A 27949-nucleotide genomic window follows, 5' to 3' on the forward strand; every position below is an offset into this window, starting at 1 on the left:
TCCACCTCCTCTGCCACCATTAAGTGTTCCATTAAGGAAGTGGGCCTGTGTCCCTTAAGGCAGTGTCTCATCTGCTACCTCCCACGGGGAGCCGTGGTCCCTCTCCTGTGCTAGGAGCTTGGCAGGGCTCTGTCACTCGTACTGGGGAGGGATAAAGTCAGGTGCCACCAAAATTGGGCTCAGTAGTAATAACGTAGCCATTGGCTTCTCCCGCCCCAGGCTTGGGGCACAGAGAGACTCTGCGTGGACAGGCTGACTCAGTCACCAGCTCCCAGAGGGGAGCCATCTCCACGTGGACCCGTTGGGGGCAGAGAGGGTGAGCTGATGTCACCCTGTAGGGAGACACCTTCCCTGGAGAGTCGTCCCACACACCCAGTATTGACACTGTTCTGTAAGGTGTCTGAGGGGGTGGCCACGGCACACTGGAGCCAGGACCCTGGTGTCAGGGCCGTCTTGTGAATGGGAGGAGGGGGACATGGAGGGAGAAAATGCTAGCAGAGCCTGGTCCTGGTCATGGGCACAGGTGCTCTAAGAAGGCAGTGATCTTATGAAGAAGCAGCACAGAGTCCAAAAGAACAGCAGAGGTTTCATTCTCTCAGGTGGGAGGGTGAGCGGGTGGGCAGGGGACAAGGGCAGGAGAGAGCCCCGGGTGAGACTATCCACCAGGAGCAGTGCTGTAGTTCACTGTCCGAAAGCCAACAGCTGGACAAGTGCCTCCCACCAGGGCAGCCTCAAATGTTCATTGTCAAGTTGATGAACTGGAAGCAGAGAGAGAGGGATGAGGGCTTGTCCTCCCATGTAACTCCAGAGAGCACGATGGGGACAGTGGAATATCCTCTTTCCTGTGGAGGAGCAGCCTCACTCAGGTTCCATGACCAGGGCAACAGAAAGAAGCTTCCCTTTTGCAGGGTCCCCTGCCTTCAGGAGGGAGGCAACCCTCCATCACAGCAGGGCTGCGGGAGCGACTGGGGCTCGTCAGCAGCCGGCTGGTGGGCAGGAGGTGGACTTCCTCTCACCCTCTCCAGGGTCCCCGCCTTGCTTCCCACAGGGCTTGTCATGGCAGCATGATGCCTACGCATGGCTGTGGGGTGTTCTCTCTCCCTCCCTGGCAGGGAGCCTGCTTCAGTTCCCAAACCTCACATATGCAGGAATCACAGGATCCCGTGAAACAAGATTCCTTCTGATGCCTTGGTCTGGGCAGAGCCTGGACTCTATGTTTCCAACCCGCTTCCCAGGGCAGGGCTGGCCTCCCATGCCGCAGTAGGGCAGCTGGGAAATGTCCTCTGGGGAGGTGCACTGAAACCTCAATGCTCCTTCCGAGACTTGGAAAGTGGCCCGTGCTCTCCTGGCCCAGCATCCCCCTGGGGACGCCTTGGGTCTGAAGTGCAGAGGTGCACACACAGAGGCGCGCCCAGGGCAGCCATAGGACCACCTGCGCAGGGGGAGAGGAGGGAGGGAAGTTGGGAGCAGTCTGGCCAGGAGCCCAGGCGGCAGGAGCCAGGGAGGGCGCCAGCATGCCAGGTGGTTCATCTCTAAGACCCAGTTTCCACTTCTGCAGAATGGGGTGCTATGGGCACTCAGCAGTGGATTTAACCTTGACAGTGACCCTGTGAGCCAAGTGAAGAGTGCCTTGGAGCTGTCGGGCACTGTGTTATCTCAGCCACCCACAGGAACACCAGGCCTCTTAGGAACTGTGCATTTGACACGTTTCAGGAGATGTGCTCTGCGGGGCCCTGGGCAGAAGGCTGTGTCGTACCTCATTTATGTTGAGGTGGATGAAGTCCTTGTTCTTCATGCAGAGAGCCTGGAAAACCCCTGCCAGGAGAGAGGAGGAGCACCATGGACATGGTCCCTGCTGAGTTTCCCAGCCCCAGGGCCAGCCTGGGCTGACTGTGGGGAGCTGCTCCCTCTAGTGGGAATCAGGGGTCTTCTGGCACAGCAGGCAGGACTGTGCTGGCCAGTGCCGGCCTCTACCCTATGCCAGTCTGCTGGCCAACCCCTGGGTCCAAAACATCTCCCTGTCCTAATCTTTGGGGTTACAGACCCCTTGAAATCCATGACCTCCCTCAGAAAACAAGTGCCTGAATCCAAGGTTTTACTGAGTCTGAAAGCTGTTCTGTGTCTGAATCCCTCGTGGGTGGGGGCACTTGGGGCTGTCACAGGACAGGCAGCAGGGGCAGCAGGGGGAGCAGGCTGAGCTGGTTGGGGTCATCACGTGTGTCCCTGGGCCTCAGCCTCCCACCTTAGAAAGAGCTGACCACTCCTGGCTTCACATGAGGACAGAGTGGGGAGAGGGGACTGACTGCTGCGGAGCAGAGGGACGTGGAGACCCAACAACCAAGTGACTCGAGTCCAGATCCCAGGTGGCCAATGAGCACTCAAGAGGCCACCGGGGATTCTACCATGGAGTGGCACTGGGTAAAGTCAAGAGTCCCTGAGAACTTGGTCAGGTATGCAAATGGCAGCTCCATCATGCAAGGCCAAGTCTACTGGCTGGAAAAACCTCCAGAGGGGAGGGCAGGCCCGAGATGGGTTAGCAATCCACTTGGGGGGAAGGACGTATTAGGGACATGGGGGGAAGTCACAGGTGACGAGTGTTGAGGCTGAGTGTCGCACACAGGACGCAGACCTGCTGCTGTCCCCCCTCATCTCTCCAAGGTGGCCGTGGCCACATATGGCCTGCTCCTGTGGTTTTCTTCCCCCCTTCGTGCTGGGGACAGAGCCAGGGGCCTCGTGAGTGTGGGTAAGGGCTCTGCCCGGAGCCACACCCTGCCTCTGTCTGGATTGTCTGAGCTCCCACAGGGGCTGTAGCAGAGTTTGGGAAGCTCTGAGTGTGGGGCTTTATTCTTTCCATGCAGTGGATGTTGCAGCTGTCTGATGGGAAGTTGAAATGTCCTGGGAAGCCTTCAGGCCTGCTCCCTAGTGCTCCACCAGAGCACGCTGAGTGCCCCGTGGCAGGGACGGTCAGGCTTGAGTGGGCCAAGAAAGGAGAAGCCATGCAACCCAGCCAGAGCAGCACTAGACTAAGCCTCCTGGCTGCAGCCAGGAGGAGGGGAGAAGGGGCAAATCTCCCATTTCTAGGGTCAGCTCTGCCTACCCTGTGGGTCTATGCCATCTTTATAGGTGGTCCCTTCTCCACAGCTGCTGGTGACCTGGGCCAGCATTCAGGCCCAGCTGGCTTGGCCCCTCCAAGCCTCCTGCATCATGCCTCAGCCCACCCTGAGCCTGTGGGCCACAGAGACAAGCTTCAGGCAATCAGAACTGTCACCTGCCTAGCAGAGCTCTTGCACCGTGCCACAGAGACCTCTCCTTGCTTTACCGGGTGCTGTGAGGTCACCCGTCGAGCTAGCAAATTCTGAGGAGTACCAGACACATAATTTGCAAGGCTCATGCAAAATGGAAGACTGGGGCCTCTGGTTCAAAAGTCAAGACCTTCAGGATGGTGACTTCAGAGCATTTAACTCAGCACAAGGTGCCTTGTAGACACGGTCCCTTTGTGCTTGGATGGCATGCTTGAGATGCCCAGGACACATGCAACGTCCCTTCCTAACCATCCTGTAAAGGAGGTGGTTGCAGCCTCAAACAGCACCTACACATAATCTCTATCCCTTTTGGTGGGACAAGTCTCTTTTGAGGTAACTGGGTCCATGGGGGAGGGAAGAGGGGACGGAGACTCTGATTCTGTACATTGTTGGGACCTGACCTGAGGTGGGAGCTTCCCTGGGATGGTGGGGCACAAGCCCACCTTGGCCTAGTGTCCTCGCACAGATAGGACAGGTGGGGAATAGGGATCTCTGGACGATGTACATGACACTGCACCTGCCCCATGTGGGTCATGTGTCCATAGCTCTCAATGGCCCTGCAAGTCTGTCTGCCATATTTGCTGGTTGCTTGTATGTGCTCATAGAGGGTGACCAGACCTGGGGTGGACCGGGTGGAGGACACTCACGGCTTGCATTCTCCAGCCGGATCAGGCAGTTGAGGAAGTCGTCCAGGTCCAGCTGAAGCCCCTCATCGGCGTACCTGAGGACGATGAGCTGCAGGAGGCGGCTGCTGAGCTGGAAGCCTGTGGAGGAACAGGAGGCCCCGGGACAGGCTCAGCCCAGGGGTCCACACCGTGGGCCAAGGAGTCCCATGTGGCCAGGGAGAACTGGATAAAGGAGCGTGTTCTGCCTGGCAAGGTGAGAGCTTCCTGGTGGGGGCCTGGCTTAGTTTGGGTGGGCATAGAGGTGTCTGCCAGGAGGGGCAGGTGCTCACAGGCGCTCTGACACTGCGGGCTTAGTGAGCTCTCCGTGTTGGTTTTTCACCAACATTACCCCTGGGGTCTGGTCGACCTTTCAGGAGGCTTCCTGAGGCACCTTCCCAGTGGTTGGTATCTGAGCCTCATGCTGGGTCCTGCCGGCCTCCCCTCTGGTTCTGTCTGAGCTCACTTCTGGCGGGTCCTGTTCTGAGGATTCCAGGGTGGCACCTGGTATGACTGACTCTCCAGGGCGTTTTAACCTGAGGGCAAGGGGGCTAGAAATGATCCTGAGAGGACATGCTGCTTGCTGATTCCTGCACACCCACGCTGGAGGGACAGTGTCAGGCTGCAGCCAGGAGGCTTGGCCTAGTGCCGCTCTGGCTGGGGGTGCACAGCTTCAGTGTCTTCATTTGTCAAATGCAGGGTTCAAGACCTGGAGTGCTAGGTCTGTGACTTAAGCAGCATCAGATCAGCTCAGAGGCCCACCACTGGCCACCAGCTAGGGCCAGGGCCAGGGCCCAGGAGGCAGCAGGCTGGCCCCATCTCAGGCAGCCCCACGCCCCAGCAGGTCCTACCTGCAGCTCTCAGTGCAGTCCGCAGCTCATAGGACGACATGGTGCCAGACTTGTCTACATCAAACTGAATGAACAGGTTCTGTGAGGGTGGGGCAGGCAGGGATGAGAGGAGTGGATGGAGTGGATAAAGGGTAGCTGGGCAGCAGCAGCTAGAGGGCAGCTGGCCCCTAGGGCCCTGAGAAGTGAGGCTGGCCACCCTCCTGTGTGAGCAGCACTGGAGATGGATCCCAGGGCCTCCTACAGGCCAGGCTTCTCCCAGGGCCTCCCACAGGACAGGCTCCCCCCAGGGCCTCCCACAGGCCAGCCCCGCCCCCAGCTACCCCAGCCCAGCGCCCTGTCTTCCCTTCAGTCTAGGGGACTGCTGCAAGCATCAGGATTCCACCCTGGTGCCTCCCCTTGTCCCTGCCACCATCACTCAGCCTATGGCCTTGGCCTTTGCCCCCCCTGCCCTAGGCTTGGGGGTCTCGCCAGGACACATACGATCCACTGCTTCAGCCTGTCCCAGAACACTAGAAATTCACTGAACTCCAGTTTCCCGTTGCCGCTGGTCTGGCCGCGTGGGTCAAGGAAGTTTGACCTTTCTACCCAGGGTCCTCAGGGGCCAGCTCTGGGGCACCCAGGATGGCCTGTGGGCTGGTCTGGTGGTGTGGGTGTCAGCGCTGTCCCTGAGGAGATGGCTTTAAGCACTGAACCATGGCTCTCTGAAGAGGGGATATGGAAGGTAAGATGTTTTCAAAAGCATAGAAATAGCTCTTCTGTTTCCTGCGAAGGGACCTAAGTGCCAATGAGGTCCCAAGTCCCTGGACAGTCCCAGGCCCACGTGATTCTGATGGACTTCAGTACCAGAGGTCCCCTAGCTGCTGAATTTGCCCATGGAGACTGTGCGCCTCACACCCTGGGCAGAGTGCTGCTGGAAGTTGCAGGACCTGAGCCTGCTGGGAAGGATACGTCCATCAAGGAAATGATGTTTCTGCAGGAGATCAGGCTCAGCTTCTTGAATTTGAGGTCTTTCCCTGAAATCATATGTGAAAGTTGAATTTGGTTGACCCTCAGTCAAATGCACTGAAGCCCAGGGTGGCCAGAGGCAGGCTCTTGGACTGTGACGTGGGCATTCTTATGATGCTGGTAAGAATAGGGGGAAATTTGCAATATATGGAAAAAAGCTTAAAAAATGGGAATGTCGGGCTGGTTGCAGCTAAGTGATAAAACGCCTGCCCAGCACCCACGAGGCTGTGGACCCAGCCCCCAGCACTGCAAAACTAGAACACAACACTCCCAACCCCAAAACCCAACAACTGAAACAGGGATAACTCTCTCATCATTTTTTTTTCTAATTCAATAATTCTAAATGACAGATCGCCCATGAAGGTTTCTCTCAGGTCATTTAAGGGCAGAAGCTTGAAAATGAATCGATGACTGAAGGAAAGGCCTTGCTAAAGACGAAGGCCACTCCCACACATGCATGACCCGTGGAAATTGTGTTCCTGGAGCACATTTGATGACCTGCTCACACAAAGTGAGCTTAAGGTGGGATTTAAACTTGTCGGAGGAACTTGAACATTGATACACTGCTGGTGGAAATGTCAAACGTCCCTTTGGAAAACGGCTGGGTGCTAAACATCAAGTGCAGAGTTCTGCCAGAAATTCTCCTCACCGTGGAGGGAAGAGGAAAGCAATATGCTCATTGGAAACTTGAGGTCCACCGCAGCGGCACCCAAACGCGTCAGTGGACAAATGAAGAGACAAAGGGACACGCCACACAGAGAATGCCAGTGGCTATGAAAAGGAGCAAAGCTCAGACACGCTGCAGCAGGTGTGAACATGGAAGTCACTGAGAGAAGGAAGCCAGGCCGGAAGGCCTCCTGCCAACTGCCCAGGATTGGCAGATCCAGAGAGAGCAGAGCAGTGGTGCCTGGAGCCACAGGGAGGATGGAGATGGGGAGGGCTGCGAGCCGGCACAGGGTCTCCCTCTGAGGGGAGGGAATGTCCTGAATGGAGCCCGTGTCCACACACTGGCTGAGAGCGTGATTTGTGGGTGGTGAGGGTTGGTGATCTTCACCTTGGCCAGAAGGTTTTGTGCATCTTTTAGATTTGTCCACCCTTAACTTGTGTCATTTTTTTGGAATCAGGGAATAAACAATGACAGCTGTTTCTGAAGTCCTGGGAAGCCCGTCACAGGAGTCTTGAGACTGGCGGTGTGGTTTCCCCCTCCATGGCCCCCAGGGGTTTACTCACTCTTCTGCAGCACAGCATTTAAGACATACTCCAGTTCCTCTGCGGTCACCTCCATGTCCTGTGAAGACATTGCTCCTTAGGCCCTCAGGACCCCCGTGAGTCTCTGTCAGCTCCAGCTTGACTGGGCTCGAGGGACACACTGGCCCTTGGGACACAGCTATAAGCAGATCACTCGTCTTCTGGGTAGCTGCCACTGCCCAACAGCTCCTGGGGAAGGCCCAGCTGATCAGCAGAGGCACACTCAAGGCCGGCACAGAACACTGGGCTAGGTGTGCTGCCACCTTCCTGAGGATCAGAGATACCTGGAGTGGTTGGCAAAGTTCAGATGGCCCTGGAGGTGTTGCAGGGAGCTGGAGAGCAGGCCTCCTGCAGAGCTGCAACTAGGGAGCAGAGCGAGGACACGCCCTCCTGGACAGCTGCCTCCAGGAACCGCCCCTCCTGGGCTTGTCTCTTCCTGGACACGCCCTCCTGGACGTACTCCCTCCAGGGCACGCCCCTCAAGGGCACTCCTACTGGAAACGCCCCTGGACACGCCCTGGACACACCCCTCACGACACGCCCCCTTTGGACACGCCCCTCTTGAGCGCCCCAGGCACAGTCAGGTCACCAGATCCAGGATTGTGGCTGCTGACTCTTCCCAAGTCCTCTAGGGATTCTAAGGGCACCCACAGCAGCATCCACAGAGCAGAAGCTCAGGGCGGATGCAGCCGGCCTGGGCCTACATCTACAGAAGGGGGTCTTCAGTCTTCCCGGGTCCCCGGGTGGCTTTATGTGCAGGGAAGTTTGGGTGGCACTGCTGTTGGGCTCATCTGTCCAGGATCTGGGCCAGCAAGGGGTACCCCCTGTACAATGGCTTTAACCAACAAATGCTGGTGAGAGGGGCCAAGGACAGGTGGCTGATTACCAAGGAAAAGGAAATGGGCAGATGACTCCTGGCCTCTGGGGAGGGGAGAGTCAGACTCTCCAAACACAAGCAGGCGGCCTCTTCCTGCCTTTTGGTCAGTAGAAAGGAGAAGAAAGGAAACCTAAAATCCATAAAAGGGCAAGACACCGTTTTGCTCTTGCCTTGGCGTCTCTCCAGTGTTTAATCTTCAACATCTGGGGAATGAGGCTCAATCCTAATTTTCAGGACCAGTATCACTGGTTCTGCTTGGAGCTCCTGGGCCTGGGTTTGGATGTTTGACCCTGTGAGAAGGGTGGGTGCCGCCTGCACCCACGCTGGGGGGTGGGGGTGAGCGGGGAACAGTCCTCCTGCCCGCATCCCCCTCCCCCTCCACACACTCCACTTCTGATGACTTCTGCCCCTGCCCTTCACCTCAGTAGCTGAGAGGCCACCGTGCTGGCTCTGACCTGTCACCTCCTGAGATCTCCAGATAGCACTTGACCTGGGGATTGGCCCCCATCCTGTGTCCTGCCCAAGGGAAGTGGCCGCTCTTCCTGCTGCGCTTTGCACAAGGCCCAGACCCTGTGTCCATCTCCTACCCTTGGCTACTGCAAGGCCCCAGTACAGCACTAGATACCCCAGCTTCAGGTCAGGTCTCCAGCCAGCTTCTTTCGCACAAGGGGTCCCAGGCAGGGGAAGCAGAGATTGCTGATGTCACACACATCAGTTCACCAGGCTACACAACGGGGCTAAGCCGTTTCCCCCGAGAGGAAGGACAATCCTGGGGCTAGGAGGCTTTTCCCAGGCCCCCAGGAGGCCATGAGCCCAGCAAGGAAGCTGAGCAACGGGGCTGAGGATGGGGGCAGCACTGAGGACAGGAGACAGGGAACAGATGTCCTGTCCTTCCTCGGTGGCCTAAGCCTGGCCCTGGCTGCCAATCCTGGACACCCTCTGGTGTTAATAGATGGAAATACTTTGTACTGGGGAACTCTTTCCTAGGCACCGCAGTTTGCAGTGTGCCTCCCTGGACAGCACAGAGCAGAACACAGAGCGTTTTAATGGCAGTGATTTCAGGGCAGAGTTCAGAGGCACCTCCTCTTCAAGGCTTCCCCAATCTGCCACAAGAGGCCTCTGGGCCAATTCTGAGCCACCATGGGCCTTGCTGCCCCATCAACAGAGGGGCAATGGTGCCAGGTATGTGGATAGGCTGTTTCTGGGCATCTACTGGGATCACTTTGCAACAAGCCCCACAAGGCCTTAGGGAGGCACTGTTGTCGAATCCAATGACCACCACCCTCTTCTGGGAAGAGGCCAGGCCTTGGTGAGGTGCACCTACCTCGCCGGCAATTCTTTGGAACAGGGCCCGGAATTGCTGCTCCTCCTCTGTCTCCTGCTCAGGTGGCTTTGGCTGTGAAGGCTGAAAAATAGCCAGAGGTGGGCACAGTAGGACCCACAGGAGAGAAACTTGGTATTGCTCTCCCAAAGAAACACAGGAAAGAAAAGCCCTGGAATGGACACGGTGCTGCCCCAAGGGATAAACCAGAACCTCGAGCCACCATGGACACAGTGTGCACCAGCTGCTGCCGACGGAACAGCAGCCTCAAGGGCTCATGGAGCCTCTAGAGGAGGTCCTCAAGATGAGGACGAGGAGTCTGGGAGGACCTGGTTAGCTAGACTCATCGCATCCTTCTGTCTCAGACTCCAGGAGGCAGAACATCCCGAATGGAGTCTAAAGATCCGCTGGCTTTTAGGAATGGTCTCTAGCACTCTGTGGACAGATCCCTAGCACCCTGTGGACAGATCCCTAGCACCCTGTGGACAGATCCCTAGCACCCTGTGGACAGATCCCTAGCACCCTGTGGACTAGAGCAGGAATAGGGATCAGCAGAGCACAAAGCAACCGGTCAGTGCCCTGCCTGTCCAGGTGACTTTCCTCAGGGTGCTCATCTCAGCCCTGGCCCCGACTCCTGCTGCCTGTGTCCGTTCCCAGCATGGAGCTGCAGGTCCCCTCTTAGAGCACCACATCCTGGTGCCTTCTGAAGGTCTCATGGCCCTTGGATGGGATGAAATGGGCCCTCCACCCAACACTCAGAGAGTGGGAGGACTCGTGTCCCTGAGCCCACAGAAAGGACCTACCCCTTTCTCTGTTCCTTTTTATTATTTTTCTTAAAATGCATTCACTTTGCCCCCTCACAGGAGGCAGGTACCTCTCCATGGAGGTGGAAGCCCAGAGAAGGAGGATACCCCACAACCTGCTTTACCTTGGCAGTCCTGTCTGTGTGAGGGACAGAGGCCCCAAGCTCAGCCTGTAGGTCAGTCAAGCACAGGTGCTGACCCCACTGCCTGGACATGAGCTCAAGGTGGCACCATGGTCAGAGGAAGGCCCTCAGCCTCCCGCTGAGTCCCATCCTCCCTGGCCAGGGGTGCACTCACCTCAGGAAGATCGATGTCCACGGTGCCATCCAGGTCCCTGTAGGGACAGAGAGCACAGTGCCTCAACTGTGTGTCTCATGGGGGACCCTCATGTGCCATCTGCTGAGCTGCAGGAAGCCCTCCTGGCTCACTGCCCTTATGTCCCACAGGATTTGCAGACCCCATGCATTGATATGCCACCCCCATCACTCAGACCCTCCCCTTGGCTACGCTCATCCAAGGACACTCTGCAAATTCTGGGCTCTGCAGATAAGAGAGTTAACCCTGACCTGCTCCCTGATCCCCTGGTGCCCGCCAACGAGGGTGGTGGAGGTGGCATGTGGGGCGGAGCAGGCTCTCTGCACACTATGTGGCAAACTCCGCATCTCCAGAGGAGAGACGCTGAGACCTGTCACTTGGCTGGGGAGGACTTCAAGAGGACGAGTCCTGGAGTCAGGACCAAGAGCCACCTGAGACTGCAAGCCGCACTCCCTGTCCTGGTCATGTGTGTCACTTGTGTTTAGGGAAAAGAGGAAGAAGGGTAGCAACTGTCACTCTTGCTGTTCTCATCCTGGGCCCTCAGTGTTTGGACAGCTGTGATACTAAGAGGAGGGGCAGCCTTGTCCTGGCTCCTGCCAATGCTGGGACATTTGGAGGAATCAGGTCTTACACATCCAGACCTGCAGCACTCCCAGGGACATACCAGCCATCCCAGAAGAACACAGGCCTCAGAGCTGGGAGAGAGCCCACTGGTCGGCCCTTGGTTTCGGCCTCACTGCGCCCAAGGCCAGGGCAGCCCGGTGTCCACTGCCTTTTCTCTACCTCTGCACAGGTTGGTCCCTTCCTGGGGATTTTTCCAGCTTAAATATGGAGGCAGACTTTGCTACAATCTCTAGAATAGCTTCGCTGGTTCAGGAAATGGGTCATTGCCTCTGGAGCCACTTCCCCTCTGCCACAGAGCAACCAGCACAGGGTGGCCATGGGAAGCTTATCCCTAGAAGTAACAGATACAAGCTTCACCAGGATACTGTGGAGACCCGTGGCGGAGTGTAAGACAGTTCAGACTGGCCAGTGTCTTTAAACTGGAGCTGAGGGAACACGCCAGTCTGGTAAGGGGACAGTCCCCTTCATTGTGGGTACCTAAGTGTGCCTCGACCCCAGGATCTGAGAAAACCAAGGTCTCACCAAGAGGGCATTGGGGGCAGGACCCTGGGAGCAGCTGGGAGGGAGACTGGCAGGTCTGCCTGGTGAGGGAAGAGAAGGGCTGAAAAGCCTCGATTCCCAGGATGGAAAGGGCCTGGCTCCGCAGTCCTGATGGCCCTAGTGCCTGGATGCTAGAGGAAGGGGCCTGGGGTCCGCCTCTGCTCCTCACCGGCTAATGGCTTTCTTCTCCGAAAAGATTCTCAGACAGAAGTCAGCCTCCTGATGGGGCTCAAAGGTGCTGGGGACCAGGACGTACTCCCCCAGGGGCAGCTGGAAACGGTCAGAGACTTCCCTCAGGTTGATGAACGTCTTGCTTCTAGCCAGGGAGGCATGGTACCTGAAGAAGTCTTTGTCCAGGTGTCCGTCCTTGCTGGGGCTCTGCAGGAGGAGGAGGGAGCTCTCTGAGGCTGGCCCTTGGCCTTGCACCTCAGGCAGAGTTTGGTATGGGTTACAATCTCTGGCACAAAACTGAGAAAGAACTGGGAATGTAGAAGCCTAATGGGACCTGAGTGTGGCTTCGCTCCCCACCTGGTAAATGGCGTAGCCGATGGTCAGCATGTCAGCACCAAACCTCTTGAGCTTCCTTCGATCTTTCTGCATCAGGGCTATGAGCAAAGTACATTCCTCCTGCCCCTCGTCTTTCTCGGACAGGGACAGTTTTATCTGTGGATTGGTCCAAAAGGTATCTGCCATTTGAAAAAGAAGGATTACTGCCCCTTCCTTAAGGGGACAAAACAGAAAAGCAAAGTGTACTCCACTCCCCTCTCCACACAGGTCCTCCCAACTCGAGGTTCTCCCATCAGCCCTCCTGCCTTGCTTCCTGGGGCCTCCCTTTCCTGCCCCCTTCTGAGCCACTTCTCAGCCTTCCAGGGTCCTCCTACAGGTCTAGCCTGCTGAAGTTTGCTCCACCCTGTGTTTCCCACTTGGAATTTTAAGGGGGCCTGCGTTGGCCTGGGGTCATCCTCCTGCCTCTTTTTACTGATTGTGCAATTTGGGTGGGACTGACCTCGTCCCCAACCCAGGGATGAACTCCAGTCTCTGGCAATCCCTTTTGCCGCAGAGAATTGGAGCAAAGCTGAGCAGTGCTCAGCACCCCGGCACCATGGGGCTGAGGAGTTAGGGGGTCAGGGCTCTGAGGCCACCTCGAGGAGCGTATGAGGCCTGTGGAAGGCCTGACACTGAGGCAAGCCCCTGCCCCTGCTCACGACCACGGCCAGACAGAGAGAAGCAGCCCAGGGGAGAGGGCAGAGCTGAACATCACCCCAAGCCCATCCTGCTTCTGCCCGTTGCTGTCAGGCCGCAGGGTGGTGAGCCCTCTTTACAGCCGACCTGGCCAGCGGTGATCTCTGTCTCTTATACTGGAAAATGGCCTGAGTGGCAGAACAGGCTGCTTCTGTGAGTACTTCTTGTCCAGCTTTCTACCAACCCTCAGCAGCCTTCATGCCCAGGCCTCCCTGGGGTCCTGTAGACCAACTACCCACTTCTGGTTTTCTCTGGGGTCCTGCCCTGGCCCTTTGATGTCCCCAGGATGGACTGGACTCTTGGAAATGGAAGAGACAATGACAGGGAGGCCACGCACCCAGAAAGTTGCGGCAGCCCCCTGCAGTAGAGCCGCGGACCCAGCTGCCCTGGTGCACGGCCACTTCCCACCTGTGCAGCGCATCCTCCTGCAGCGCGTCGGGGCTGAGGTTGCAGACCTCCACCTTGTCGAAGTGGGCCCTGAAGTCCTGGAAGGCCATCCTGCACACAGAGGGTCAGGTGGGTGAGGGAGGGCAGTGGCAGCCCACTATCCTTCCCTCCAACCATCCAGCTCCTGTCCTCCAGGGTAGGGAGGTCCGGCTGGGGACTGAACACAGACAAAGGTGAAGTAAATATTCAAAAAGGAGAAAAAGACAATCACACGGCATGATGGGCCATGGTGGGGCCACATGCAGCATGGGGTGGGGTGTCCCTTCTTGGGAGCCAGGAGCCTTCAGGACCAGGTGCCCTTCAAGAGGAGATGGGAAGTAGCCCATGGGGAGCAGCTGCTGGGGTCCAGGCAGGCAAAGAGCAAGGTCATGGGCATTGGGTGGGCAGAGGGTGTGGCTTTGACTCTGGGAAGGGGGCAGCCTTTGGAGGGTGCAGAGCAGAGTGACCTGGTCCACAGGTACTGTGTGGAGCAGACCTTAGGGACACAGGTGAAGCTGACCGGCCAGCTGGGAAGTCACAGCGAGAGAAGTGGGTGCCCAGTCTGGCTGGTGGTCACAGGGAGGCATGATCTGAAGGCAGAGCCCAGAGGTGCTGATGGTTGGACTCGGGGGGGTTAACATGAAAGAGATGGGGAAGGTGGGAGGGAGGCTCTGGAGGGCAGGCCAAGTGGCCTCTCTGAGAGGCTCAGCCCAGGGAGTTAGGGGCGGCAGAGCAGGGAGGAGGGGACAAGACAGGACCTTGCCAAGGAGCCCACAAGAGGGCCTCAGGTCCTAGAGCACTGTGCTCACACCTCAGGCTACTGAGTGGAGAGGCCATGTCCTGCCCAGATCACCAGGCAAGCTGGAGGCCACTCTAGTGCAAGAATCACCTGGCGAGGCTGCAGCCCAAGATAACTGCAAACACAAGAGGTAGGACAGGGCCCACGCGCCTGGACAGGAAAGGAGGGAAGCTGGGGGTTTGTGGTCGTGATCTTGGCTTGGGGTTCACAGGGTGTGAGAAGAGGGATGAGTTCATGCAAGGGCCCGTGCGGGAGCATGCAGGGAGCAGGCCGGAAGCCATAGGTGGGCTTCCAGACCCCACACAGGAGGATATGGGGCCAGAGAGGGTCCATCGCCAGGCAATAGAGCTGCGGAGGCTGGCAGGAGGAAGGGCCTCCCTCTTGGCCTGGATTCCAGGGGTGAGCTGGGGGCGGCCTCGAGGCTCGGGTCTCAGCTGGCAGGGTGCTGGGCCAAGCTGCCTGTCTTCAAACTCAGCCAAGCCGATCGGGGTGGCAGAGGTCAGAGGAGGGCGCTGGCTGCACACCAGAGGCTCTGCCTGGCTTTCTGGATGACATTGACTCTCCAGAGACTCATAAAGAGACCTGGAGGTGGGAGGTGGGAGGTGGGAGGTGGGAGGTGGGAGGGTCCCCGGGAGGGTCCCCACCCAAACGTCACTGAGATTAGATTCCCTGCCAGCCTGGGGGCCATGGTGTGTGTGTGTGTGTGTGAGAGAGAGAGAGAGAGAGAGAGAGAGAGAGAGAGAGAGAGAGAGAGAGAGAAGGAGGAAAAGAAGAGAGAGAGGAGGAGGAGAGAGAAGGAGGAGGAGGAGAGCTAGGAGGAGGGGAGAGAGAGTAAAGGGGGGGGAGGGAGAGAGAGAGAGAGAGAGAGAGAGAAAGAGAGAGAGAGAGAGAGAGAGAGAGAAGGGAGAGGTGGCGGTCCTCGCCCAGGCCATGGCCACACTCAACACCTGTCACACACTCAACAGAAACGGAAGCTGTACCAGAACTCCCCGTCGTCCAGAGCAGCGTGACACAGGCGCTTCTGGTCAGCCAGGCCCACAGACTGCCACTCGGGGGAGCTAGGAGCAACAGGGTGGAGTCAGCCAGGAGGGTCCTCCCAGGAGCCATGCTGCCCATGCGGCTGCCCTGACAAGTGAATTCTCACTGGCCCCAGAAATGCACCCAGGATGCGGAGGCTCACTGGCCTCAGGTCCCCAAATGTGGAAGTGCATGTCCAAAGGCTACTGAGTGAAGGACCTGGCCACTGGGGCCTGCTCCGTAGACCACCGTGGAAAACGGCAAGGAGGTGAGCGGCCGTGGGGGGCAGAGGAGCCCACAGAAGCCCCAGTTCAGCATGGCCTCCAGCCTGCTGGTGCCGGGAGCAAGAGTGGCCTCTACTCCTCCCTTGCTCATGGCTGCCATTCATAGCAAGCCCTCCTTTGCATGGCCTTGGAGAGGTCGGCCAGGCTCTGTGAGGCAGGCACACCTGACCCATGGGCAGGAGGACTCGGGAGAGTTGATGGGGAGCATCTGCCCACACCCTCAAACTCAGGCTGCGGCTCCGAGTGGCCTGTGGGATCTGTGACTCCAAACACAGCAGCCTCCTCCTTGTAGTGCCCAGTTCACAGCAGCCCAAGCAGCCCAAGCTGTGTCTGACCTGTCACTCCACGGCCCGTTCCACTCGACCTGGCCCCAGGGATTCCTGACTCGGATGAGCTCGATTTTCTGGCCCCGGAAGTCTACCTAGAAGGGAGAAGCATCAGGGAGGTAGGAAGTGAGAAGACTGCAGCTTGGCTGTGTTCATCGTGGGCTCGGGCCCCTCTCCACGGACTCATCCATCCGTAACCAGCCCGTGGAATTTCCAAATTCCTATTGAAAACAGGTGGTAGCCTCTACAGTGAGGGCTTAGTAGCTCCCGCAAATGGCCACGCCTCCTCTGGACAGTGACTCCCTATCAACATGAAGCTGGAGAGCTTCCTCTGGCACAGAACCCTGCATCATGGTTTTCTGGGTCCCCTCAGCACCTGAGTGGCATAGAGCATCCTCAGATGGGCTCGCAGAGCCCCAGGGGGTGACAGGACCACAGGGCCACAGGCTGGGAATGCAGCAATGGCAGCAAAGGAAGGCCAGATTCCTTTTCACTGGTAGGAACCTGCTGTTCCAGGGGACTCTTGCACCAGGCTCTCCAGCACTGCTGCAGCAGGGACTGGGGCCAAGTCCTTGGGGAAAGGACTGGGAGGGAGAGCATGGCGGACGGACCTCCGTTCATCCACAGTGGAGACACCAGCCACCAGAGCTGTCCTGCTCTGGTCAATATCTCTCAGCAATATCAGCTCTCAGAGCGTCCGGTGCAGCCTGTGGGGAGCACTCAGGAGCTCCCTGATCTGAGGTGCTTTGGGGCCAGCAGGCCCCTTATTGGTGGAGAGGAAGTAGACCCTGTGAGCAGGACGAGGGAGGCCTCTGCTTGGAATAATGCGTAGAACAACCACTTGCCTACTTAAGGGGCAGGTGGACACAAGGACCAGCTCCAGCTACAAGTCAGCAGAGGACCCCCTGGGGTTTCCCACAGCTCACATCACAGAAGGGCCTTCCTCTGCGCTCCAGCCACACATTTGGGGCGTGTTACAGGATGTGACAGCCCCAGGAGGGAGCAGAGGTGCCCAGCTGCAGGGGTAGGCCAGGCAGGACCCTGGGTGGGCTTTGCTGCACTGAGCTGGGGGTGGAGCCCTTGGTTTCCCCTCTTCCGTTTCCTCCCTCTCTTCCCCCTTGAGCCCCTTGAGGACCCTCCTGCTGGCCAGCTGCTCACCCGAAGTGGGGTGGTGCTGTGTAGGGGCTGGGTAAATTCCACCCTGCCCAGGATGGGACTTAGGATGATTTCATGTCTTACTCAACTGCTTTAGGAGATTGTCCTGGTTGTGCTTGTGAGGGTGTCCCTGCATGAGTGGAATTTAATTGGTAGACTGAGCAGAGCAGGGAGCCCTCCCTGGTCGGGGCCTCAGGCCTCAGCAGAAGCCCTGAGCAGAGCAGAGGAGGGGCAGAGCAGGGAGCACTCACAGGCTGTGGGGCCAGGACACTGCCTCCTGCCTGTGGTCTGGGAAGTCGAGCGGCTTCCCTGTGCCAGGCCCCATTCTGACTGCCCAGGAGCCAGGGGGTGGCCTCCCAGCATCTCCTGTTTAGATGACTAATTGTGGGACTCTGCGGCCCACAATTATCTGGCCAGTTCCTGAAGCACCTGGCCATGCGTCTCCTTACTCTCCTGTGGTCTTGCACCCCAGGAAACCCTGTAGTGCAGACTTGGGAAACAATAGCAGACAAGAAAAAACAGACCCAGACGCGGCCCAGGCCCACCACCAGCTGACCACGCGTGGTGCCATGGGGGATTCGCTGCTTTGACCTCGTCTGCCTCCTCTGGGTGCGGGAACTTGGGAGGCCCGGAAGGTGACTGAACTGCGGTGCACTAAGGAAGGGCTGAGGCACTGCCCAGTCCTGCCCACCTGGTCCAGCCCCGTGATGGTGTAGGCGTGACCTTTAATGAGACCGAAAGGTGTCCGGGCTTCGGATTCTGCAGCATTTCTGATCTGAAACGAGAAGAACAGTGTCAGACCCTCATCTGAGCTGAGGCTTCCCCACCAGTCCTGCCCACCCTGCTCCCCTTGCTGCATGAACTGGGTGTGCAGACCCCGCTAACCAGGGCATAGCCAGGCGCACTCTCCCAGGGCACAGAGGCCCTCCTCCCCAGAAAGGAGAAGCTCACTTTCCTGCCCCTAGGGAGAAGGTGGCCACGAGTCCTGGCCACGAGTCCTGAGGCAGGAGGCACCATTGCACATACTAAAGAGATGCTGCCAGGTACAGGATACGTGTGTCCCTGTGCCCCAAACATGAATGTGTAGAAGAAATGACTAGTTCATTAGGAAAAAAAATTCCCGAGTTTAATCCAAGAGAGAAGGGATGAATTCCCAGAAACCGTCAGAGAAATTAGAAAAGTGCTACTAGGTGTCATCCTGTCAGTGCAAAGGGCTCTCTTCCTAGTGTGTGCAGGAGGCAGCAAGCTTCAGAAAGCTGCACGGGCAGATGCCCCGTTAGTGAAATCAATCCAGCCTGTGTGTGGGTGTGCACCCGTCTGCAGGGACAGAGGGCTGAGGGGTGGGCTGGCCAGGGCCGGGAGGCCGAGCAGGAGGTACGGGCTGCTCACGGTGCCTCGACAGCCAAATGCTTGTAACCTAATCAGGAAAGCTAAGCAGCAGCCTGAGTATCACTGAAGAGATAAGCACCAGCACCCCCACCATTGTTGCACACCCTCTTGAGGGACCAGGGCCCCTGGTGGGGACCCCGTGCTCTAAGTAGGGGCAGCCCCCACTCACATCCATGGAGCAGCCGAGCAGGGAGCCACGCTTCAGGGCCTTCCCCAGGATGGTGTAGAAATCCTGTGGGGCCTCTCTGGTCAGGAAGGTCTCCGCCACACCCCCGGTGAAGTCTTCCATGGCCTCCAGAGTACTGCCCCCCTTCAGTGCCTCGTAGCTTCCATTCAGCCTGCGAGGGCAGCAGGGCCAGGCAGTTGTGGGCAGGTGGACGGGGACAAGGGTGGGTGGGAGCTGGAGGAGGCCGCTATCGTGGTCCCTGGAGCAGCATGGGCGGTAGCACAGGACTCCCCTAGCAGGCGGGGCTCCAGACCTAGCTCCCCAACAGGCAGAATGACCATGGCCAGCTGCCCAGGCCTCTCCTGAAGCTGTGCTTGCTTTTTCTCTGCGTGAAGGCCGAGATGACCCCAGCAGAGCAGTTCTGGTTCATAGAAAGGCCAGCAGGGTCACATCCCCACACCCTGCCCCCAGGTTTCCTCTGGGTGGCATCCTGCATTGGCATGGGCACACCTATGAGAGCAACTGAGCTCACACTGGCCTTAGGTTCCAGGGCCCTGCACCTTCACCCCATGTCTGTTTCCTATGTCAGGCTCCCTGAAGGACCCATGGCCACTGTCCTCACCCCTCTTTAGGCTCCTCTGGGCCGTGACTCCCTGATGCACAGAACTGCGCTGCAAAGACTGGGCCTTGCTCTTGGTGTCCAGTCCACTTTGCAAAGCAGTGTAGAGCTTGACCCCCGAGTGACTCCATGTGGACAGAGCCCAGGGGCCAACTGAAATCTTACCAGGAACATCAGATGTGGGAGCTTATCGAGCTCACCAGATGGAACTCCCTCCTAAGACCCTCACAGGGAGGACCCCCAAGACTGGACACAGTGGCACCCTGACCCCGTGACCTGACCACATGTCATGAGCCATCTCCAGAGAAATCGGCACAACAAAGAGCCTCCAGCCCTACCATTTTTAACAAGTAAAGGAAAAGCACATCCTGTAGTGGACGCTGGGTCCCTGCCCAGGTGGGAAGCAGCCCAGGCATGTCTGGGGGGGTCTGAAGAGCCTCAAGCATCAGCATAGCCTGAAGTTCCCCCAGATTTCCCAGGTCCACTCCTGCCAGCTCTCCTGAAGGCCACCTCTACCCCTTAGGGAGACCCAGGGGCAGGTGTGGCCACATGCCCAGAGTGGACCTGGACCCCAGGTACATCAGGCCTCTGCGGGAAGCCTGCTCTGGTGACTCCTCGTCCAGCCCCATCCCATCCCTAGCCTCACACATGGCCCCTCCGCTGGTCTTCCTGCAGGGACTCACTTTGCGTAGGCCTTCTCCAGCAGGGCACTCCAGAACTCTCTGTGGTCGGCAGAGTGGAGGAAGACCAGGCGACCACGGAAGGTGGGCAGGCGGTCATCGATCACCACGTCCAGCCACTCACTGTGCTGCCAGAACTGGGGCCCAGAGCAGAGCCAGGAGCAGCAGGGGAGTCAGGGGGCCACCAGCAAATGCTCGCCTGCAGCCCCCTCTGAGCAAGCTGCACACTCCCAAGGTTCCAGGAGGGGCCATCTGAGTCCACAGGCCACATGCTGGGCCTTCAACCCCGCATGGACACCAGCAGCAGGACCAGTGTCGCCCCCAGCAGTGGGTGGCAGTTGCTGGTGGCCTCTGGCGGCCTCTGGTGCTCTGAACTCTCCTGCGCAGTCTGCTTTGGCAGGAGAGGGCAGCACTCTGCCCCTGCCCAGGCAGCCTCTGCCCTCCCACCCAGCTTGGGGTCTAGCTCCACATCCCTCGCTCCTCAGTTCCCCGCTGGCCCATTGGTGGAGCCCAAGATTGTGCCTTGGTGGAGCCCAAAGCAGAGCCAAGAGCAGCAGGGGAGTCAGGGGGCCAGGTGTGGATGTGGAGGTGTGGGTGTGGTGGACGTGGATCCGAGTGTGCAGGGGTGTGCATGTGTGCACACGGTGCTTGTTTAAGTGCATCTGTGCCAGCCCGTGGGCTCACAGGGGACAGAGAGGTGGGACCAAGTCAAGGCTGGGCACTGCTGTCCCTCTGTGCTTCCTAGTGTGCACAGGGACCTCCTCCTCCGGCTCCTTTTGGTGCACTGGGCTGCACCCCTCAGGCTGGCAGCGAGTGTCGGGGAGGTGATAGGGAGCACAGGCAGTGGCCTGGGAGCCATGTCCCAGGGCACTTTTCCAGGGCACTCTGGGCCGCTCCTGTGGCAGCTTCTCCCCAGCTGGACTTGGCTGGCCCAGTGTCTGGCTGAGGCCATGTGTGTGTGTCTTAAGGGACTGTCCTGCCATCTGCCAAGAAGGACTCATTCCCAGTCCCTTCTCTCTGTGGGCTCTCAGGTATTTGTGGCTTTGGGTGCAATGCTGCTGATGTCCAGGCCAGCTCCTTGAGCCTCCTGGGCTGGGGGACGGGAGAGGAGTGCTCAGGGGTGGCCATGCACAGAGAGGGCTTTGAGGGCCTGTAGGTGACAGAGGCCAGCTCTGTTTGTACTACTGGTCCCCTCATCCACAGTGTGGCTGTGCTGAGGGACAGAGGAACACTGCAGGAGGACAGGAAGGTGGAGGCCCAGGGGCCATAGGGAACAGGAGGAGTGAAGGAGGACAGGGAGAGGGAGATCCAGAGACCACAGGCACACACAGGGTGTCAGAGGCGGCAGGTGGCACCCAGGGCCCAGGGCCAGGCTCAGGGCTGTTCTGCTTATGCTTGTTGCTTTGTGACCTTGGTCAGTCACTTCCCTCCCTGGCCTCAGAGTCCCCAGGGGAAAACGGGGGCCCTGCTGACTGTGGAGTTCTGGGAGACGGGGAGGACGCTGTTCCCTGGAGGAGTGGCTTAGATGCTGGTGCTGAGAGCAAGGCCTGGCTGGGTTCAAGCAGCCCGCTGCCACCCTGACGGGCTGTAGGGTCTGCAGGGCCAGGCGCGGGCACCGCGAAGCCAGCATAGTGGTGCACAGAAGTGGGAGAGGGGAGACTGCCAGTGTGAGGGGTCTGTGGAGGAGGGGAGGGCTCCCCAGGCCCAGAGTAGCTGTGCCCCAGGCTTGGGGAGCCTGCCACTGCCACAGTGGAGGACCTGCTGTCCACACTGCTGCCACTCTGCCTTAAACCCTGCTGGGTTTCTGTCACCAGGCCCAAGAGTGCCTCAGAGAGCAGGCCTCTGGGTGGAGGACAGGGTTGCAGGAGCCACCGCACTGTGAGGCACCCTGCCTTGCACCTGGGCTCCTGGTGGCTGTCTCCCCAGGGACACCTGCAGAGGCTGGCCTCACTGGAAAGGCTGCCTGAGTGCCCGGCCCATGACATACTAGCATGGGGCTGGACGCTGGGCAAGGACCCTGGGCAGAGGACAGTGGAGAGGGCCGGGAGCAGGCCAGGACAGGCCTGGCGGCAGGCTGCACTGTAAGTCGCAGGTGCTCCTGTGGGCACCTCAGGTTTATATTTAAACTCACTCAAGGTCTCCAAATTTACATTTCCAAACCTCCGTTCAGGGGAAATAATCCAGCTCCACAGAGGTTGATGTGTCTCTGGCCTCTATGCTCAAACCTCAAGGAATTCCCAGCAGTGACACCTCTGGGACCCCCTGACCTGTGGCCCAGGTCTGTAGCCCCCAGAGTTTCCCTGGGTGCTTTCCCTGAGGACCACCAGGCCATGCCCCCAAGGATGCTCCAGGCTGCTGCTCCTGCCTGCAGCTGTGCAGTGGGGCAGCAGCACCCTGCTGGCCTGAGAGGGCACCCACTGACCCAGCTGCTCTCACCTGGAAGTGGAATATCCCGGCATAGCCAGGGCCAAAGTTCTGGTCCTGGGGAACCACTCTGGCCAGCGCCTTCTCATTGAGCGTGAGGGAGGCGATGGCAGCCAGCAGCCAGCAGTCCCCTGTGGAGGAGGGCCACAGTCAGCCTGCATCCTCCTCCGCAGCTGGCAAGATGCAATGCCAGAGAGGCTGTGGGGAGTCCCTCAGGCCACAGCTCTGTGCTTCTGAACGAGGACAGAGGCCAGCAAGTGCCTCTGGCCCCTCCCTACCCCAGCCCGCCCCTCTCTTCCAGGGTGGGGGTGCTCCCCGGGGTTCCAGGCACCAGCCCCACGACTCCGAGACCCACCTTTTCTAAGCCCATGGCTGCGTGCATGTGTGCAGTGTCCATGTGGGCAGTGTGCGGTGGCCATGTGGGCAGCATGGGCAGACACCCCGCGCCGCAGCCATACAGGCCCAGTGGTACTTGTGGGGAGAGGGGCTCAGGATGGGCCAGCGAGACCCTGCGGCAGGAGCCAGGTCTCCACAGTCAGACTGCCCACCTGCCACTTCCAGGATGGGGCCAGTGGCTTGTTCCCTTGGCCCTGATTTTCTTCTGTGTCGTGAAGGGAGCTGTGTTCCTAGGGCAGGACAGGTCAGGTGCAGGAGGAGCTGCTCTCTGGGAACTCCTGGGTGGGGCCCAGGGATAGCAGGTATGCCTAGCACGAGGGGCCTGGAGCTTAGGGAGTGAGCTCAAGGGGAAGGGAGAGGGGAGCGGAGATCCTGGGGACCCTGCTGCTCCTGCCCTGGAGGTCCCTCAGGTTGTGACCCCACTTACCCAGCTCCCCCTGGCAGATGTCAGTCCTAGTGGCCCCTCCCAGGATGAATTCAGGCTTCTCCACGATTTCCTGGAGGAGTGAGAGTGAGGTAAGGCCCACTGCTGTGAGCAGCAAGAGAGAGCGGGCACGACAGTGTGAACCCCACAGAGGGGTGGGCCCGAGGAAGGCTCCAAGTCCCCTCCTTGGGCTTCTCTCTGGTATGTCCTGTCCCCAGGGAAAGCAGCCTCTTGCCACAGTCCCCTCTGCCAGAGACTCCTACATGGATGACCCCAAGTGGAGGCTGGAGGGTCTGTAGTGAGCACTGCTCACTGTGAACCTCGCCACCTTTGAGCGCCCCGGACTCCTGGTCTTGCCCAGAGGCGACAGGTTTAACTGCACAGGCCAGTGTCCAGAACCAAGCTCAGCCCTGCCAGCTGCTCTCTTCAGACCAGCATTTAGGTCGAATTCAAATCTGTGCATAGAGGGACGTGCAGCCTCGCATACGATCTCACCCAAGTGCACTGTATTTTTATTGCATATTACACGTTATTATATTTTATAATTTTTTATTATGTCCATATTGATATGATCATTCATGTATGTTTAAATAATATAAAAGATAAATATTAAACATTAAACAAAAACAGCACTGGAAAGCATTTATGTAAAATCCATATATTTGAGAAACTATTTTAAATGTCATGCTAAATGAAATAAGCCAGTCCCCAAAAGTCAAAGGCCAAATGCTTTCTCCAATATGCAGAAGCTGACCCAAAATAAGGTCAGGTGGGTGGAGTGGGGGATAGAAGAAAGATCAGTGGAGGAGAGGAAGAGGAATGAAGGGAAGGGGTGGGATAGGGAGAGTAGAGGGTGGGACGGCACCTTCCTGGGTACACACATGGACAGCGACCCCACCATTGGTATGTACACAGACTCTAAAGACTAAAGACAGATGTGAGTGAAAAGCCTCAAGGTCATAGAGCAGGGGATGGGAACGGGGCAGGGGGAGGAAGGGCAGGAGGAGCTCTGGGGACTGAACTAGGGGAAATCATGGTCCATGCTTTTGCCATTATGTCAAAATGAATCCTAATGTTATGTGTAACTAAAAGGAACCAATAAAAAAAGGCCACAAGAATGAGGTCCTGAGACTGGAGCCCAGAAGCAGGAGCAATAGATGGATTCACCCAGCACCCTGGTGGTCCTGGCCCCCAGGGTGGGCACCCACCAGGCCCCTCCACCCACTGTGACTCTTTCTGGGGTGAACAAGGGACGCTGGGCAGCAGACCTGGTGGCTCTGCAGACCTGGTGGTGCAGACCTGATGGTTCTGTAGACCTGGGTGGTTCTGCAGACCTGGTGGTCCTTCAGACTTGGGTAGTTCTGCAGACCTGATGGTTCTGCAGACCTGATGGTTCTGCAGACCTGGGTGGTTCTGCTTGGCTGGTGCGGCCAGTGCGTGGTACCTCCTGGTACTGCTCTCTGGGCCAGGAGGGCTCCCACTTCTCCCCAGCTGAAGCCCATGCCTCGACGCTCAGCCTTCCTCGACTTCCCATCTTTCGCACAGTGCCAGGATCTGTCCCTAGCACCAGACTGCAGCATAGACAAGAGAGAGTCCCTGCCCTCGCAGGGACAGACCATGAACCTGGGGCAAGTGCCTGGGTGGAGCGGGTGGGAGGGCCGAGGGGCTCTGGGGAGCTGACAGCACGGAGGCCCAAGTAATTGTGGTGGGTGCTATGCAAGGATGGGGACCGCAAAGAGCACGTCCTAGACCCCGTGGCAACAAGAGCAGGGTGGTGCTGGTGACGAAGGGACCGTCCACCTCCTTCCAGACTCCAGGACTGAGGAGGACTAGGCCTGGAGGCCAGAAGTGCCAGGAGCCCCTCGGCCCATCCAGCAGGAGCCCCAGGTGCTGCTGCTTGGAGACCACCCTGAGCCCACAGCCTCAGGCCTGCCAGGACCCTGCTTCTTCTCTGTTCATGGGTCCCAGGGAATCAGAGGGTGGGGATCCTGCTAAGCTTAGGGCATTCCCAGCAGAATAGAGGTCTAAGCTGGTGGTGCTCTGTGCTAGCCTGCTGCCGTGGTGGGCCCAGAGCGGCCCAGGAAGGCTGTATGGGCTTATTCATTTCCAAAATGCCCGTACAAGCTTACCAAGAGGACTTTTGAAAAAGACTGTGCTATGCCCCAGAAACTCAAGGCCTGGCAGGGGCACATGGGCCTGGGGCCAGAGCCTTCTCCGTGAGTTCCCGCATGTCCTTGTATTCCTCCCACGGTTCCAGGCAGTCCTGCAGTCTTTTCATCAAAGGACCACATTCTCCAATGTGGGAGGACTGGCCCCAAAGGCAGTGGGGCAGCTCCCAGAGTCTGTCCTGGCTGGCCGGGGTGGCCCTCTGCATCTGTACAAGGCACGCCATGTCCCCGCCACTGCTGCTGCCTCCTGGCTCACTGCTTCCCTCCAAGTTGAGGCTGGCAAGCTGAGGGCAAGCCTGCCTGCCACTGCCTGCCAGTGCTGCCCTGGCCAGGTGCTCGCCCTCCTTGCAGCACAGCTCTGTTTGACAAGAAGGCATGCTGGGGTGGGGGTCCAGTGTCGCCTGGAGAGTTTGCACCACATGAGGCTATGCAATAGGTAGGGCCCAGCGGCCTTCTGGGGAACCAGGCACTCAGGGCCGCCCCCTCAGGATGGAGGAGTTGCCTGGCTCCTGATCCCACAGCCGTCTGTAAGGTAGACTGCAGAGCCCCAGACAGAAAGCAGGTGTTTGTGGGAACAGGAGCAGACAGTGGGGACAGTCACTGGAGCTGACGGTGGATACAGTCTCAGGTGCACACACAGGAGAGGCCAGCAGACCCCACTGAGAAGCGGGGCCACAGGCAGGCAGCCAACAGGAGGCCTGAACATGCAGGGGGACAGTTGTCAGCCCCAATGGAGAGGGCAAGGGTCCGTGGAGGGGCTGCAAGCACTGGAGTCCTGGTTGTAGAGCAAGGCCTCCCCAGATCTGGGGACAGAACCGAGAGGACATCAGGGCTGAGTCTGAGACTCCAAGTCCCTGGGTGGGACCATGGCCCTGCTGTAGGGGTGGAGCAGAAGGTGGCAGTTCCAGAGGTAACCCAGCCCCTCTGCTGGCCATAAGGTGAGGCCTCTGGCGGGGGAGGAAGGAAGATGGCGTGAACTGGCAATAGTGACAGTGGCACTAAACCTACTGTCCCCTGCGGAGTAGAGGCTCAGCACTCTGCCACACTGACTGGCATCCTCACAGTAACCCCAGAGGTGGAGCCATCATTGTCCCCCTTCATGGAGAGAAAGCTGAGGTCTGCAGTGGCTGCTCATCCCACCCCCCACTCCCTGGCCTGCACCGTGCCTGTAGATAACACTGGTAACTGCTGGGCACCAGGGAGAAAAGGCTGCAGTGGCCACACCAGACTCTAGTCTCTTGGGCTGGGATGTCACCTTCCCTGGGGATCCTGACTCCAAGGACTCCCACCCCTCGGTTAAAGATGCACCCACCCTGCAGTCTGGGGCAGCCCCGTGCCCAGCTGTTCAGGGGTCATGGGCCGGAAGCAGGAGATCGCAGACTGGCAAGGCCCTCAGGGCCACTCTTGTCTTCTGGTCACTCTGGAAGTGTCCTTCCTCCTGCACAGCAATGGGTGGTCTAACCCTACCCACACATGCACACACATGACCTAATGCATGGTGCACATGAACCCCACGCTGCCCACAACAGGAAGTGGCCGCACAGGCCACCCCTTCAGGAATAACAGCTGTGCATGTGGGTCCCGCCCTGAGGAGCCCAGCTGTTTCCAGCGTGTGCTTTTTAGAACTGCTGTGTTTACTAGAGGTGTGGCCGTTCCTGTTGGAGACAGGGAGGGATGTGCGGGGGCCCTTCGCTCCCCCATCCGGGTGTGCTCCAGATCTGTAGATGGCAGTGGGGTAAACTTGACCGCAGCTGCCCTTTACTGAAAATGTCTGAATGCTGGGCAGGGTGCCATCTGGGCCAGGCCACTCCATTTCACAGGTGCACAGACTGAGGCTCAGGGACACAGGGTAGTATGGGACTGGCATTTGGGGCTCACGATCAGGCCTTGCACCCTTGCACTGTCTCTCCTTACTCACAGGAGCTGCTCCCAGAGCAGGACTCGCCCAGGGGAGCCTCAGACCTGGCGCCAGGTCGGAGGCGGGCCCTGACTAACCCGCACTGCAAATATTGACGTGGTGCCCAGCCCCAGCTGGTGCCTCTTGAGACCTGTCACGCCTGGACTTGCAAGGTGGGGTGGCCCCCGCTCTGGCCCCTCTGGGAAGGGGCGACAGCTCTGGGAGTCTGCATGTGCTGAACGTGAATATCTATCCACATGGAGCGTCCGAGGCCCACAGGTATGCCACATCCGCGGCACCACCCTCTGAATGCCCTGGCCTTGGTTGTTCGCTTCCCCTGGATTCTGGGGGAAACATCACACAGATGTATCATAACTTAATATCTTTGTTTATTAATTTATTGCTACGTAGTGCTGAGGACGGAACCAGTGCTTCACCTGCTAAGCAAGTGCTCTGCCACTGAGCCCCAGCCCAGTCCCCAGAGATTGTCCTTTTTGATAAAGCTTCAATAGCCCCACACACATAGACCCTCTGTCTGGGTCCCCAGCCTCCGTGGGAATGAAGAGCAGGAGGTGAGGGGTGCACCCAGACACCCGGGGTGCCCAGGCAGAGCAACCCCGGCCCACATACCATCTCCTGCCCGCACACCACAGAACCCTGGGCCACAGGCGTGCAGGGAGCCCTCCCTCCCGTTTCTCCCTCCCCTGGAGCTTGACACCCTCCCTCTGGGCCGCTGAGCCACAAAACCCTGCACCCCCTCCTCACCCCACTCACCCCTGGCCGTTTCCACTCAAAGGGGACCTGGGGCCTTTCGCTGTAGAACAGGGAGGTGTTGTTGGCAGGGAAGTCCACGTCCTCAAATAGGCTGCCCGTCTGCAGGGAGCCCTGCCTCAGCTGCTCAAAGCTCTGGCCTGAGGAGTGAATGGTCCGGGCATCCTGGGGGACGGGATGGGCCTTTGGCCCCGGGGCCCCATGCAGGTAAGGCATGG

General features: G+C 58.6%; 1 protein-coding gene across 3 annotated transcripts; it reads right to left on the reverse strand.

Moving 5' to 3' along the window:
- Positions 1 to 674: 674 nt before the first annotated feature.
- Positions 675 to 27947, reverse strand: Capn9 (calpain 9). 3 transcript variants are annotated; one of them, XM_026413090.2, is made up of 20 exons: positions 27735 to 27947; positions 22899 to 22968; positions 22088 to 22206; positions 19655 to 19788; positions 18356 to 18524; positions 17489 to 17572; positions 15652 to 15737; positions 14996 to 15073; positions 13128 to 13288; positions 12077 to 12234; positions 11718 to 11926; positions 10367 to 10403; positions 9270 to 9350; positions 7051 to 7108; positions 5764 to 5828; positions 5296 to 5364; positions 4816 to 4894; positions 3950 to 4066; positions 1757 to 1815; positions 675 to 758 (listed from the first exon to the last, which is right to left on the reverse strand). In XM_026413090.2, exons 1-20 carry the CDS (start codon positions 27945 to 27947, stop codon positions 732 to 734), a joined length of 2073 nt encoding a protein of 690 aa, XP_026268875.2. In that variant the 3' UTR covers positions 675 to 731. The 3 variants fall into 3 exon arrangements, with proteins under 3 accessions (XP_026268875.2, XP_026268885.2, XP_026268894.2); XM_026413100.2 differs by lacking the exon at positions 14996 to 15073; XM_026413109.2 differs by lacking the exons at positions 22088 to 22206; positions 22899 to 22968.
- Between the last annotated feature and the right edge of the window lie 2 nt (positions 27948 to 27949).

This window comes from Urocitellus parryii, chromosome 9 (assembly GCF_045843805.1).
Source record: "Urocitellus parryii isolate mUroPar1 chromosome 9, mUroPar1.hap1, whole genome shotgun sequence".
Classification (NCBI taxonomy): Eukaryota; Metazoa; Chordata; class Mammalia; order Rodentia; family Sciuridae; genus Urocitellus; species Urocitellus parryii.